The sequence below is a fragment of the Pleuronectes platessa genome, chromosome 21 (genome assembly GCF_947347685.1).
Source record: "Pleuronectes platessa chromosome 21, fPlePla1.1, whole genome shotgun sequence".
NCBI classification, from domain to species: Eukaryota; Metazoa; Chordata; class Actinopteri; order Pleuronectiformes; family Pleuronectidae; genus Pleuronectes; species Pleuronectes platessa.
Genome location: NC_070646.1, coordinates 19,129,300 through 19,144,856, shown reverse-complemented (window position 1 = coordinate 19,144,856; position 15,557 = coordinate 19,129,300). Strand labels below are relative to the sequence as shown.

At 38.6% G+C, this 15,557-nt stretch overlaps 2 protein-coding genes and 1 non-coding gene across 4 annotated transcripts; 1 reads left to right on the top strand and 2 right to left on the bottom strand.

The window, feature by feature from the left end:
• Nucleotides 1–2,607: 2,607 nt before the first annotated feature.
• Nucleotides 2,608–2,681, bottom strand: trnak-cuu (transfer RNA lysine (anticodon CUU)). The gene has a single exon. It is a non-coding gene; the product is annotated as a tRNA-Lys (tRNA).
• Nucleotides 2,682–3,332: 651 nt separating this feature from the next.
• On the top strand, nt 3,333–9,548 carry LOC128427416 (uncharacterized). Of its 2 annotated transcripts, XR_008333335.1 has the most exons (5): nt 3,333–3,826; nt 4,870–5,003; nt 5,210–5,357; nt 6,699–6,948; nt 7,313–9,548. XR_008333335.1 is itself a non-coding variant. In XM_053414526.1 (4 exons), the coding sequence occupies exons 1-4, from the start codon at nt 3,456–3,458 to the stop codon at nt 6,868–6,870; spliced, it is 825 nt and encodes a 274-aa protein (XP_053270501.1). In that variant the 5' UTR covers nt 3,333–3,455; the 3' UTR covers nt 6,871–9,548. The 2 variants fall into 2 exon arrangements, 1 of the variants encoding a protein (XP_053270501.1); XM_053414526.1 differs by having other exon boundaries at nt 6,699–9,548.
• LOC128426424 (uncharacterized) lies at nt 8,525–12,983 on the bottom strand. The gene is made up of 13 exons (XM_053413283.1): nt 12,920–12,983; nt 12,721–12,792; nt 12,501–12,626; nt 12,026–12,258; nt 11,828–11,931; nt 11,506–11,711; nt 11,203–11,400; nt 11,021–11,107; nt 10,445–10,695; nt 9,961–10,089; nt 9,622–9,762; nt 8,959–9,070; nt 8,525–8,817 (listed from the first exon to the last, which is right to left on the bottom strand). Exons 1-13 carry the CDS (start codon nt 12,981–12,983, stop codon nt 8,600–8,602), a joined length of 1,941 nt encoding a protein of 646 aa, XP_053269258.1. The 3' UTR covers nt 8,525–8,599.
• Between the last annotated feature and the right edge of the window lie 2,574 nt (nt 12,984–15,557).

Sequence of the window (15,557 nt, the reverse complement as noted above, 5' to 3'; positions counted from 1 at the left end):
CCTCCCATCACAATAGAAACATCAAAATGCAAGAATATGTTTAATGCGAAGTAAAACCCTCTACTATGAAAACAACCTAGGTCTGAGAAAATTATCAGATTACAGAGTAAGTTTTACCCTTATCGTTTTTGACCACAAGTTCCGTGAACAAAACCAGCCTGAACCATCTTGCCTAACTCTTTCGCCAGAAGATTAAACACATGCATGCTTGTTAATTGTTATGGATTCAATCTGTTGCAGTTTTCCATTATAGTTAAGCTATATAAACTAGACAAATTGATGGATTCAATATACATAATTTTCTGATCAGCCGTTGATGTTTGATTGGTGTGTGTGATACCTATGGAATGTATATGCTCTGATGTTTCCTTTAATAAAGAGTCTTTTAAGCTAAGAATTTGATCAGCATGCTGGTGCTCAATTCCTAATCTTAAAAACTCCATAGCCCAACGTAGGGCTCCAACCCACGACCCTGAGATTAAGAGTCTCATGCTCTACCGAACTGAGCTAGCCGGGCTTCTTACATATAACCTCCCATCACAATAGAAACATCAAAATGCAAGAATATGTTTAATGAGAAGTAAAACCCTCTACTATGAAAACAACCTAGGTCTGAGAAAATTATCAGATTACAGAGTAAGTTTTACCCTTATCGTTTTTGACCACAAGTTCCGTGAACAAAACCAGCCTGAACCATCTTGCCTAACTCTTTCGCCAGAAGATTAAACACATGCATGCTTGTTAATTGTTATGGATTCAATCTGTTGCAGTTTTCCATTATAGTTAAGCTATATAAACTAGACAAATTGATGGATTCAATATACATAATTTTCTGATCAGCCGTTGATGTTTGATTGGTGTGTGTGATACCTATGGAATGTATATGCTCTGATGTTTCCTTTAATAAAGAGTCTTTTAAGCTAAGAATTTGATCAGCATGCTGGTGCTCAATTCCTAATCTTAAAAACTCCATAGCCCAACGTAGGGCTCCAACCCACGACCCTGAGATTAAGAGTCTCATGCTCTACCGAACTGAGCTAGCCGGGCTTCTTACATATAACCTCCCATCACAATAGAAACATCAAAATGCAAGAATATGTTTAATGAGAAGTAAAACCCTCTACTATGAAAACAACCTAGGTCTGAGAAAATTATCAGATTACAGAGTAAGTTTTACCCTTAACGTTTTTGACCACAAGTTCCTTGAACAAAACCAGCCTGAACCAGGCTGCCTAACTCTTTCGCCAGAAGATCAAGCACACTCATGCTATTCATTGGTTAGGGATCGAGTCTCTTGCAGTTTTCAATCCTAGTTTAGGATATAATCTAGACAAATTGATGGATTCAATCGAAAACATAATTTTCTTATGAGCTGTAGATGTTTGATTGGTGTATCTGAAACCTACGTTATATAAATGTTCTGGTGTTTCCTTTAATAAGGAACAATTTAAGCTTTAGTAGAACTAAGACTTTGATCAGCATGCGGGTGCTCAATTCCTATTCTTGAAAGCTCAATAGCCCAACGTGAGGCTCGAACCCACAACCCTGAGATTAAGAGTCTCATGCTCTACCGAACTGAGCTAGCCGGGCTTCTTCCATATAACCTCCCATCACAATAGAAACATCAAAATGCAAGAACATGTTTAATGAGAAGTAAAACCCTCTAGTATGAAAACAACCTAGGTCTGAGAAAATGATCAGTTTACAGAGTAAGTTTTACCCTTAACGTTTTTGACCACAAGTTCCTTCAACAAAACCAGCCTGAACCAGGCAGCCTAACACTTTCGCCAGAAGATAAAACACATGCATGCTTGTTAATTGTTATGGATTCAATCTGTTGCAGTTTTCCATTATAGTTAAGCTATATAAACTAGACAAATTGATGGATTCAATATATACATAATTTTCTGATCAGCCGTTGATGTTTGATTGGTGTGTGTGATACCTATGGAATGTATATGCTCTGATGTTTCCTTTAATAAAGAGTCTTTTAAGCCAAGACTTTGATCAGCATGCTGGTGCTCAATTCCTAATCTTAAAAGCTTCATAGCCCAACGTGGGGCTCGAACCCACCACCCTAAGATTAAGAGTCTCATGCTCTACCGAGCTTAGCTAGCCAGGCTTCTACCTTGAAACTTCACATCACGATGGAGATGTTAGAATGCAAGAATATGTTTCATGAGAAATAAAGCCCTCTAGTATGAAAACAACCTAGGTCTGAGAAAATGATCAATTTACAGAGTAAGTTTTACCCTTAACGTTTTTGACCACAAGTTCCTTGAACAAATGAATGAATGAATGAAACCAGCCTGAACCAGGCTGCCTAACTCTTCCGCCAGAAGATCAAGCACACTCATGCTATTCATTGGTTAGGGATCGAGTCTCTTACAGTTTTCAATTCTAGTTTAGGATATAATCTAGACAAATTGATGGATTCAATCCAAAACATAATTTTCTCATCAGCTGTAGATGTTTGATTGGTGTGTCTGAAACCTATGTTATGTATATGCTCTGATGTTTCCTTTAATAAGGAACAATTTAAGCTTTAGTAGAACTAAGACTTTGATCAACATGCGGGTGCTCAATTCCTATTCTTGAAAGCTCAATAGCCCAACGTGGGGCTCGAACCCACGACCCTGAGATTAAGAGTCTCATGCTCTACCGAACTGAGCTAGCCGGGCTTCTTCCTTATAGCCTCCCATCACAATAGAAACATCAAAATGCAAGAATATGTTTAATGAGAAGTAAAACCCTCTACTATGAAAACAACCTAGGTCTGAGAAAATTATCAGTTTACAGAGTAAGTTTTACCCTTAACGTTTTTGACCACAAGTTCCTTGAACAAAACCAGCCTGAAACAGGCTGCCTAACTCTTTCGCCAGAAGACCAAGCACACTCATGCTATTCATTGGTTAGGGATCGAGTCGCTTGCAGTTTTCAATTCTAGTTTAGAATATAATCTAGACAAATTGATGGATTCAATCCAAAACATAATTTTCTTATCAGCTGTAGATGTTTGATTGGTGTGTCTGAAACCTATGTTATGTATTATGGAGGACCATACATGACATAAGTAAAAATAAATAAATAAATAAATGTATAAATAAATACAGAAATAAATAAATAAATAAATAAATAAAAAAGGAAACAAATAAATTAATACAGAAAAAAAAAAAAAATATGTTAATACCAAAAGAAATGTCAAAATAAATGTCTAAATATATTTTAACATTTATTTTTTCCCTGATACATTTCCTTTTCATTTGCAGTGTCCTTATGCTAATGAGAAAGGCGGGCCTAACCGCAGTCTCATGCAGGATTGGTCACAGGAGTGTAATGATCCAGTTCTACTACTTCTGCCTTTCGATGCTGACTGGTATCCAGCAGCTGTTTGATATCAGCCCACTTAACCAGTTACATTTTAGGTATGTATTCTATCCAACAGTGGTTTATAAATGTCGTCTTTTTTACGAGGCATCGCAAATGGTTTAAGGTCATTAGCGAACGATGTAGAGAACCATGCACCAAAGGACTATATTCAGTTTCGTCTGGATGGATTGGTGAACGATTTAGCTCAGCTCAACGCTGAAATGGAACTGGACGTCGACCCAGCAGTGTTGGCCAGTCTTCAAGAAGTTGCCCGCCAACTATGCATCCTCTCAGAGACAGAAGACGAAGACGCAACCTTTGGACGCCCGTCATTATTTTTGCCCCCCGATATTATCGAAGCTCACCTCCATTTGGGTTACACTGCTGGGGACATAGCACACCTGTTCAGTGTGAGCGAGAGAACCATTCGTCGGAGGATGGCACATTATGGGATAAGGTAATTGTACTGCGTTTAGTATTAACTTAATTGTTACATCGTATATTATACCCCTACAATATCCGCACCAGCGCACCGGGCTTTCTGTCTCTTGGTCCGCCGGGCGGTGGTTGTCGCCGGTGCGGAAGGCGGCCCGCGGACCGGAATGGGTACGGCGTTCGGCGGCGGAAACTCTGGACTCGCTTCGGGCCCTCCTAGCAGCTCACCTCAGCTACGCCTCCTTTAGCGTCAAAGTGAAGAAATTCAATAAAGCGCTGGTAAGCGGGAGTAACTATTGGCACTTAAAACAGGTCAATCTGTTTTAGACAGGGTAAAAAGGTGCTGTTTAAAATTATCCTTTTGGTTTCTTTACCAAAATTGGTTACAGACATTTCATTAAGACCCCAAGGAACCATATCAACTTGTGGTAAAATGGGCATAATATGTCTCCGTTAAATAAAGTTTAGTTAAACCAAAGATTGTTTCATAAATCTGATTGCATTTGTGCTTATTAAAACATAAGAGTGATAAATGGCTGAAATAATTTAAAATAGTACTTTTTAAATAATGATTTAATTATTTTCCTGGCACAAAAGGGTGAACAACAAAAACAAAATAAACAAGTATCGGTATCGTCTATTGTATAGATAGTTGTTTTAAACAACGGTATCGGCCAAGAATTTCCATATCGGTGCATCCCTATTTAACATTTCTTCTCTGAAGAATATATAAATACATATATAGTTGTTGTTGACTGAAGTAGTGTCCCAATGGCTATAATTCTGAGAGACTGAATTGATTTCTTCCTTGCGATCAGCAACTTTATGTTTCAGCATTAGTTCATACACATGGACCATGGTTGCCATTAATTAGCCTCTTCAGTTCGTCAGATAATCTGTCAAACTATTTCTGGAGTGAAACATAAAAAAGGCAGATGTGACACCTATTAAGCAAACTTGAATTAGTTTGACACTTATAAACTCATACAATGGGAAATATCCTTAGACAGCAGGTTGTCGTTTGTCGTCACTTTTGACTTTTTTCTTGTTCTTTTGGATGATCAGAGTCCATGAATTATTAACTCCATTGGAGGACAACGATCTGGATGCAACTGTGACCCAAATTCTGCAGCATCATCCCAACTCTGGATACAAAATGATGGTTGGTCACCTGAAAGCACAAGGCATAAACATACAAAGTAAGTGTTAGTAGTCATTACCCATTTATGTGTCCTGGGAATTTTCACCAATAAATTTGGATTTGGCCTACTTGCTGATTTATTCAAAATGTCGAATAGAAGCTGCTTTTCAGACTGCTAGTCCAGATTTTGTGATGTTACTGACAGATTCAGGAATGGTTAACGTTTTTAGAGTACACCTTATCTGTGCTTTGTCCTGTATATAGGACAACGTGTCCAGGAATCCATGAGGCGCGTGGATCCTAATGGAGTTGTGGTGCGCACACTTCAGCTGAACCCACAAAGGCGCAGGAAGTACTTTGTACCAGCACCGAACAGTTTATGGCATATCGACGGAAATCACAAACTGATAAGGTATCTTAAAAACATGAATCATCTGTAGTATTGCTAAATTTTACTTGATAAACATCCTCTTCACTATAGATTTTATTACTGTAAGATACTTACTCCCCAGTATACTGTTTATCCAGAGCAGTTACAAAAGATTGATCCATCTTCAGTTTTAAATGAACAATCCGCATCATTGCAATTCAAACTTCGATTTATTCATGGTGGATGAAATGCATAATTTGTTCCATCAAAATTCTTGTTTGCAAATCAATTTTTTTGGCTTATATTACTTGCATAGAAAATAAAAGTAAGGCTGTTCGTTTGGCTTTTTAGTGATCTATATCTACAAGTGATTAGACAGACATAAACAGTGATACAATTGATGTTTGTGTCACAGTATTTATTGGATTTTATTACAATTGAGCCTGACTTTTATGTACTGAAAAAGGGTTGTATGGATGTGTGATAGAAATCTGGAAATACAAGAGGCTGGAAACAACAAAGTTATCAACATGTATTTAATAAGGGGCTTTCTGCAGAAAGGATCAACACAGGGAAACCACAAGGGTGTCAGAGTGAGGATGCAGAACAGTCAAAAACACAGATCTTATATAGGAGGATTGAGGGCTGTCCCTCTGAACCAATCCAGACTGGTTCCATGGTGGGGGAAGGAGAGGAATCTAAACATTAGCAGCTGATTCACATGTGTTCCTTAGGTGATAAGAAGACATCCACTCTTTCCTTTGATGGGTAATTAAGTCACAAATGGTCTCACCGTATTCACATCATAAACAGTTCCGATCATAAAACCGCTCAAGTCTTAAACATTTGGTGTATGTAAATACAAATCATAAAAGTCTCTTATCAAGTCTTCAAACGCTTACTATCTAAATACAAAATAATTTGTCAACCATGTTTAGTTAATATTTCTACTACAGATGTCAAAAAAGAAAATCTCAGTGACCAAATACTTTGTGACTGAATTGTGTAGAACTGTAGTAAGATAATATCACATGATTAAAATCTCTACAACACACAGCTGGTATCAAAAATACTCACTAGGGCCTTGTATAAATCCACTGGCTGTTTAGATATGTGTGTGTGTGTGTTTGTTTTGGTGTATTGCAATGTAAATCACATTGTGAACTTGAATTTAATATATAGAAGTCGTTACCTGATACTTTGTCAGGATTTCTATTCATGTTTTCAGTCCTATGGAGGGAACATGTTTATATGTTTAAAGAATTTTGATACATTAGCTCTGTTCAAATATTAAATATGCCTATTGGCCAAAACTTCACAAAGAAATGCTTGATACAGGTAGTTTTAGTGATCTTTGTCTGTGCTCATACATATGTATTTCAGATGGCGTTTCGTTGTGCATGGTGGTATTGACGGCTTTAGTCGTTTAATTGTGTACTTGAGTTTAGCCACCAACAATCGGGCAGCAACAGTCTTAAGTAGCTTCTTGGAGGCTGTTGATGTCTACGGCTTGCCATCACGTGTCAGGTCAGATAAAGGCGGGGGAAAATGTTGACGTTGCACGCTACATCGTGGCTAACAGAGGACTGAACAGGAATTCCCACATTGCTGGCAGGAGTGTCCATAATCAAAGGTACATCTGTCATTAAAACATTTATCAAAATAACACTTGTTTCACTGTTTTGGGTATGGTTGAAGTTTTGACCCATTTCCCACCCATCTGTAATTATCCATACATTCTCTTCAGTATCATTTGATAGCATTTGAAGTCTTATCTTAATCTTATCGTAATCAAGTTCACGAATATATATAATTTATATCATTATCATTTTGTCTAACTTCCATTTGGACAGATTAAAAACAGGACTTTAAATTGAGTTCATTGTTATTATTTACCGTGCTTACCATCAATGCCAATCTTGCCATATTCCAAAACTAGGTAAAAGATAAAAAGTTGTTTTTTGTTCATTGTAGAAACACTACTTTTTCTTCATCAGAATAGAGAGGCTCTGGAGAGACGTTTATGTGGGAGTGCTTGATCTCTTCTACGCCATCTTTACTAACCTTGAGAGAGAAGGTCTTCTCAATCCTGTCAACGAGATCCATCTCTATGCTCTGCACTGGTGCTTTCTGCCCCATATACAGAAGCACCTTCAGTTTTTCCAGCGTGGCTGGAACTGTCACCGACTACGCACTGAGGGAAACCAATCCCCGTTGCAACTGTGGACTCGCCATGAACATGAGGCCCAGCCAGAACATATACAGGCAATTTTTTTTTTCTGTAACTGTCCTACATGGAACAATGTCCACATTCTCACTACTTTATCGGAAATTACAAAAACTGTTGTAACAACCTTTAGCAGTAGAAAATAATACAGTAAAAGGTCTATTCCAAAGTAAATGTAAACCTGCATCAGTACTCTAAATTAATTTGTTGGCTCTTTGAGAATTCTAAACAATCTCTCTTCTTGATGCCGATGTTATTCATCTAAGATTTGTCCAGAATCCCAAGAGATGATAAAACAAGTTTTGTTTCAATCTAGTTCCTGTAAATCTAATTGACTGAAGGTGGTTTATAATTCTGTAAGGATTTTTGCCATTTTAACTGAGATTTTGGCTAAACTAACCCTTTAACAAGAGCTCCACCAATTGCAGGTTGACATGGAGTTTGGAATCGACTGGACTGGACCATGTGGTCACCGTCAACCTGGTGTTGTGATCCCTGAAGTTCAGCTGCAGCGCCCACTGACTGAGCAGGAAGCTGAAAGTCTACCAGACCCCAGTGGCCCTCTGTCTGATGTTGTTGATGTCTATGTCCAAACTGTGAGCTTATTATCAGAAATGATCCAGTAAATTCCTCCCTCACAAGCTCCATGATGAAGAATTTGTGAGTTACATAAAAACACAGTGCTTGGCTTTAGTGCAGTTCTAATTTCCATTGCTAAATCACAATGTTTTGATAGATATTAGATTTGTTTCATATGGATGAGGTAATTTTAACATAAGTAGAAATAAGGAGCTTCTACATTTTTTTTCTGAATAATATATTTAATAAATAACAGCAACAACTGGTTTTGAAACAATTTCACTTAGTGAACAGTGATTAACTGACAGAGGCATAATTAACTAAATCAGTGAACATCATAATGAACTAAAACTATACTGTCTAGAGTCTACAGTCTAGACTCTAGACAGTATAGTTTTGCAACTGAATAACACTGGTGCAATAAAGCAGGCATGTTTGTGAGATAGTACAGCATATTTAATTTGGTATGGTCTAGACTCTAGACCATACCAAACCCAGTGTCTGTGCTACAAATCGCAGCAACAATGTCTCTTTCAAAATTAAAATACTCCTTGTAATGATGTGGAAGTTTCAGCAGGTGGAAGCAGGTGGAGGACTTGGGGAAGTTGCTCTCCACCACCTCAACATCCAGGTGTCTTGGAAGCACACTCCATCCAACCCAGAACTCCAGGAGTTTCCCAAGGAAGTTGGGAGATGCTACCAAAAATAGAACACTGCATTTAGACTAAGGCTTTTGGACAGTAACATCTTCAGAGTGTGCTGTAGCTATCAGTAAATAATTTGACAAATTGTTGATTGAGGATTTTTTTAAGTAATGTAATGTAAATATTAATTTACCGTTCTCAATAAATGTTCGAAGGAATCCTGTGATCCTACAGGTGTCCTCCAAAGAGACATCACTGTCCTCCTCCTCATCCTGTGTTGGCCACTTTATCTTGTCCAAGACCATCTGAAAGATACAATATTTTTCAATCAGTTAACACTTGTTTTTTCATGCTGTCCAGAGTGTATATATAGCACAATAAAGTACAGTACTGGAAATATAAGAAGTTATTAATTCTAATAATTACAATTATTATAAAAGTATGTGGTGGTAAGCAGTTTTGGAAGGGCCATACTGGTGGATTTGCATGTGTAAGATGGCCATGATGTGAACTTTTCATTCCTGTTGAGTTTTCAAAATCATTTTTTGGATTGATTTCCTTCCTTTCATGCAGCCGTTGTTTCTATGAAAATTACTCGCAGGGACTTCAGAACAACATTTTGTGCAGAGCTTGCTTATCCAATGATAAAGTACATTTGTAAGAGGGAACAAACACCTACTGATTATTCATCTGCAAAATATTTCAAATCTCTCCAGGTTATTTTTGGTGTAATAAACTGAAACCAGTGGTTGCCAGAGGGTAGAAAATAAAACATGTTTAAGATAGGAACTCCTGAATTAGTAGTCTTCTTGACAGAAAGATACTGTACGATTAGTAGCAGCCTGAGTTCACTTACCCGTGGTGTGTACTCTAATTCTGATGCTCTTGGAAAGACGAGAGGAATTGTGTCTTTCCTGTCATTCAGCAAAGGCCACACCAGTGTCTCTTTTAACCCCTTTCGTAATTGCTTCAGTTGTTTTGAGGTTCTTCGTAGGACCTGCAAAACATTTGTATCACACTCAAAGTCATGAAGCCTTACTAATCTTCAACCTATTGCCATATAAGCTATCATTCATTTCTCATCAACAAACATCTGGGAGGTATCTGACAAAAAAAGGGCAAAATTACAGTCTTTCATCAAAGCTCTTGATTAGTTAGTGTGATTTATATGAAGTCTTAAGTACAGAATACTCACAGCATGAAGTAACATCTTGTCAAGAAGCCATCTCCTGTTCTCACTTGTGACCGGAGGCAAATCCCAGGACAGTGCCAACTCATTGATACTGATCTTTTGTTCTGAAGATAACTCTTCTCTGCCATCCAGCTATTGACAATTTGAATCAATTCGATTAGATTTCTGGATTTCTCAAGATTAATAGTCCGTAGATAAATCATCAAGTTGTCAAATCAAACCACATCAAACATTTAAATTAGATTAAAATGTCATGTGATTAGCATGGTAGTAGTTTATAACATGGTAAATCTGTTGGTTTAGCCATCCCTATTAACTGTAAGATGTGATTGTGGAAGAATCCTAACATTGACCTACTGAATTATTTTTCTTATTTAATTAATTTATGTTTAGGCATTTCTTAATCATTTCTTCCTGACTTAAAATATTATTTATATTGTCTTAGCCCTAGTGATTTTAAATCTTATTGACAAAATATGTATCGTACCACTTTGATTGTCTCTCGGATGTCAAGGTCAGCACAGTCCTTAATATCGATTGTTGCTTCTTCTGGGGATCCACCAAAGAGCACATGCAGGATCGCTGGGCTCAGTCCACTCAGGCATGGCCCATCATGAAGAAATGAATGCCCAATCATTCTTCCAGCAACAACAAATAAATCACTCTCCAAAAGGACAAGGGAAGTGGAGGGTAGCAGATGATCCTTTTCACCCTCAAAAAGCAGAGTTCCCCCTGGCACTTAAATGAAAATAGAAAAGTCAAATCACGTAGATTTTCAACTGTCAAACAGCAATAGTAAAGGGATTGTCAATCAGCCACTGGATAACCTGGTTGACTTTATCCTGCAGAAACTTACAGGTTAAAATAAGCTACATTCACATTCTTGGGGTGATCTGGTTTCAGCCTGGAACCCGTACAAACAACCTTACTGACATACGGGATAGTACCTTAACAAAGCAACAAAAGAAGAAGCTTCTAACACATCTACAGTGGTCGAATCTGGAGTGTGTCATAAAACACAAGTAAAATATATGAGATAGTGAAAATTAAAATTTGTACTTACCGAAATTAATCTCAAAACCATTCTGAAGTTTGTGCATGATGGTTGAGAAGAAATGGCGAGTCACACCATCGCCAATTGCTGGATCTCCTGAAAAAGCAAAACACAGCACAGATTTCAGTTAACAGAAAATAGGATTTGGTCATTTGTAAGTAAGTTAGTTAGTTAGTAAGTAAGTGTGTTACCAATAAGAGTGCATGTCAAGGGGCAGGCCCACTCAACATGAGCCATCTTATAAAATGAAAGGATTGCCCTTTCCCTGTCCTCTGCACTGTCCCCAAGATCCATAATGAGACTCAGTGCTTTCCTAGAAGCATGCTGGCTCAAAATGGCTTCTTTATATGCCCTTGCTGCTTCTTTGGCATTGGTGGCAATTTTCCAATCTAAAAATAGATTTACACATTTTATAATTAACATTGGATCAATTGATATGTGAGTGCAACTATTCATTGAAATATTTTATGTAATTTTCAAAATGTGTAACCAACCAGAGATGCTTCTCTCCCCAAAGGGATCCAGATCAATTAGCTCTGGGGCAGGCACATCTCCCTGAGGTGGCATGGTACAGGTTGAGCTGCTGGCCCTCGCCGGCTCACTCTCCTCTCGTCTCCTCAATGTACGCACAAAAATATCTTGACTTCGGGAGGAGCTGGCCCTTTCTGTGCCTACCTCTCCCTCACCGCTCTGTGGTGGTCTTGGGTAAAAATAGATAATTTTTGTTGTTAGGGTTAGTATGTTTTATATCGTGTAACATGATTAATGTTACACAATGTGCTTGACAAACTATGTTTTAGTTCTGTAGGGCAGTACCTCATGCATTCATCACTGTGATCTTTTATTTCTGAAAAAGAAAACTCCTCTCCACAAGAAATGCATTTAGCAGGTGGTCCAACCATGCTTTCTGGTTGACATGCCTGTAAAAAACAGATAATTGTAAGACTCAATACAAGAAATACTTTATACTCTGCATTTTAGGGAAGAACAGCAGTATTAAAGGGAGGAACTTACAGCCTCGAGATCCAGGCTCCTTTGGAGTGGTCGAATGAAAAGAACTGCATGACCAATTTGTGTATCTTTTAAATATTTAACATTGTAGCCCTCATTGGGACAAGGGATGAGGTTCAGATTGCGACTCCTTGTTGTTCCTGCAATCCTGAGCAACTCAAATCCACCCCCTTGTCGGAGTTTTGGATAGGCTGTTAAAATAAACTCCCTAAAATCATTGGGATTTGTTTGACTACCTGAAATGGAAACATAATGCAAATCACTGGTGTGACATAAAAGATCCTTCATGTTTTTAAGGTTATTGCATTTTATTTATTGGATACAAAATTGACATGCAGCGTAAAAATATACTGACAGCTGAAGAAGCATGTGTCAATCCTCATCATGATGTTTAACATACCTTGAAACGTCAAACGTTTTTCCCCTAACCCTGCAGAAGCAAGTTTTTCTTTTGTGAATCGGCTGGGGACAATGTTACCACTCTTATCCTCGAGACAGCAAAAGGTACGGGTGAAAGAGGAGAGTGTGGGCACACCAAGGGGTCGCCGCCTTGTGGAGCTTCTCTCGCCATGGGAGTATGGAGCAAAGAGTCTTGACACCTCGGCTAGGATCAAGAGAAGTGACAAGTCTTACAAATGTAAGCTAACTAACAGTGTGGGATGGATTTAGCTCACATTGTGTTCGCTGCAGAAACTTACCGTCCACTGGGTGCCTTGGTGTCACATTCCTGGACGGTGTGGATGCAGTAAGCATGCTACTGGTACCCGGCGCTGCACAAAAAATACCAAAGCGACGATCATCACATGGGTGGCTAATTCAGTGTCATACAATACGTTGGCAAAAGTTGGATACAACTGTTAGTTAAACTGTTTACAGATATAAACAAAAGAAACTCACAGTTCTCAAGCTGGTTAGCCACATCCCGCAGCAGGTCTGCCAGTGGTCTCTGGTCTGAAGCCATCAGGGGTATTCCACTAAACTTTAACGAGGTCCAGTTTGAGAAAATTTCTTTAAGCAAAGGTCCGGAAGATCATAATTTCTAACTATTTAGTGTGATATATATTTAAGTAGCCTAGCAGTTGTATCAGCAACTGCATGTACTCAATACCTGACTGTCAAATCAAATGAATTCAGTACGATTAAAAATAAATTGACAATATTTATTGTCACATAACATAGAACTGAACATATATGTATGATTGCACACATGTATAATGTTCTCTAATTAACTAAATAAAAGTAGGACCGTATTTCAAACCCTCCATCAGTAAATGGCTTTTTGTGTCGACCCAAAATCCAAGCAACTCTGAAGGAACACTCATGAGCACGTTGTTGGGCAGTGAATGAGTGGCTCAGGATCCTGGGGGACTGGTCATATTTGGCTCTGAGACCACTTATTTTCTGTGATCTCACTTCAGATTTAACTGGATATGTTTGTTCTTAACCTTTATGTTTTGTCTCATAATGGCGTTTCACATTGGCACTTTTAATAAGTGCCACAGTTTCTGATCATATAAGACACACAGGTTTAGTGCTCCCAGTGGGAAGTATGAACAGAAATGAGTCGGTCCATTCCGGATTGCCCAACTTTACTTTTTTTGGAGAGCGCTATTTGTTCATTACGTTTCTCTCCCTTTCTCCATTTCAGTACTCCGTTTCTCTCCCTGTGTTTTCTCTACCTGTCTCCCTATCTTTCTTTTTGATTCTACCGCCCTCTCGTGTGCAACTTACCTCTTACTCGCTCTGTCTCTGTCTGCACTGTATAGTCTAAATTTTTACCGCCTGAGATGCACAGACTTGATTGGCTGAGCAGTATCGCGCGGGATGCCTTAACTCGCATGCAATTGGTCAATGCGTTTCCTTATCCGCTAAAACACTAACGTAACCACTACAAAAGCTGCGCCTGTTAAAAAAACAGATACTCCGCTAAACCACTACCGTAATGATTACAAAGCTGCGCCGGTTAAAAATAGAATCGCTCCGTCAGGTTTTAAATCACAACCTTCTGTTTTGGCTGTAGGCCCGGATCCGTATGGGACGGCTTCTGGGTCCGAACCCGGTCATCATTTGCATAAGGACACTGCAAATGATGACATGTTACGCTAGCACTACAAGGAGGTTCGCTAGGTATAGATTACTTCTGTCTGGATCACTCAGTTGACCAATCCGGCTCGGGATTGAGGCTGGGACCTCCTGCCTCATTTACATAAGGACACTGAAATCGAAAAATAAATAAATGTGGAAATAAATAAAAGTTGGAATAAATGTGGAAATAAATAAATAAATGTGGAAATAAGTTTAAGACATTGATTCATTCAATTCTGCATTTATTTCCACATTTATTTATTTATTTCCACATTTATTTATTTATTTCCACATTTATTCCAACTTTTATTTTTCGATTTCAGTGTCCTTATGCTAATGAGAAAGGCGGGCCTAACCGCGGTCTCGAGCAGGATTGGTCAACTGAGCTACACACACACAGCCCCTGCGCTCCGCCACACACTCGCTCAGAGACACGGGCAGTGACTGAGACTTGAGCTCTTCACCGTGAAACAGCCGCTCAGTGACTTTGTAGAACAGTGGAAACACAGAGCTTCTCTGGTCACATCTGCTCAGAGATCAGCGGCTTCACGATCAGAGCAGAAGCTGCAGGTGGTTTGTAACGAGCTGGAGTTTCTGTTTCCTTCTCCTCTCGGCTCGCTCCTTGTGCTCAGTACAACACGAGACGTGACGCTCACAGTCAGGACTACTGACAGCTAAATCATCCCAATGAAAAATAACCTTAACTAACCCTCTGAACCCTAACCAGTTCATTTTAAGTGTAAACTGGCTCAACGCTGCAAACAGCTACTGGACACCAGTCAGCATTGAGAGGCAGTAGGGCTGGATCATTACACTCTTGTGACCAATCCTGCATGAGACTGCGATTAGGCCCGCCTTTCTCATTAGCATAAGGACACTGCAAATGAAAAGGAAATGTGTCAGGGAATAAATAAATGTGCAAATATATTTAAGACATTTATTTTGACATTTATTTTGGTATTAACATATTTATTTATTTTTTTCTGTATTAATTTATTTATTTCCTTTTTTATTTATTTATTTATTTATTTATTTCTGTATTTATTTATACATTTATTTATTTATTTATTTTTACTTAAGTCATGTATGGTCCTCCATAATGTATATGCTCTGATGTTTCCTTTAATAAAAAACAATTTAAGCTTTAGTAAAACTAAGACTTTGATCAGCATGCTGGTGCTCCATAGCCCGACGTGGGGCTCGACCCCACGACCCTGAGATTAAGAGTCTCATGCTCTACCGAACTGAGCTAGCCGGGCTTCTTCCTTGTAACTTCCCATCACAATAGAAACATCAAAATGCAAGAATATGTTTAATGAGAAGTACAACCCTCTACTATGAAAACAACCTAGGTCCGAGAAAATTATCAGATTACAGAGTATGTTTTACCCTTAAAGTTTTTGACCACAAGTTCCTTGAACAAAACCAGCCTGAACCAGGCTGCCTCACT

Coding starts and splice junctions, on each gene's coding strand:
- LOC128427416 (XM_053414526.1), top strand. CDS start 3,456: ATGTCGTCTTTTTTACGAGGCATCGCAAATGGTTTAAGGTCATTAGCG. Junction 3,827..4,869: donor ATGGCACATTATGGGATAAG/GTAATTGTACTG, acceptor TTGGATGATCAG/AGTCCATGAATTATTAACTC. Junction 5,358..6,698: donor GGAAATCACAAACTGATAAG/GTATCTTAAAAA, acceptor TATGTATTTCAG/ATGGCGTTTCGTTGTGCATG.
- LOC128426424 (XM_053413283.1), bottom strand. CDS start 12,983: ATGGCTTCAGACCAGAGACCACTGGCAGACCTGCTGCGGGATGTGGCT. Junction 12,793..12,919: donor GGCTAACCAGCTTGAGAACT/GTGAGTTTCTTT, acceptor TTTTTTGTGCAG/CGCCGGGTACCAGTAGCATG. Junction 8,818..8,958: donor TCGAACATTTATTGAGAACG/GTAAATTAATAT, acceptor TATTTTTGGTAG/CATCTCCCAACTTCCTTGGG.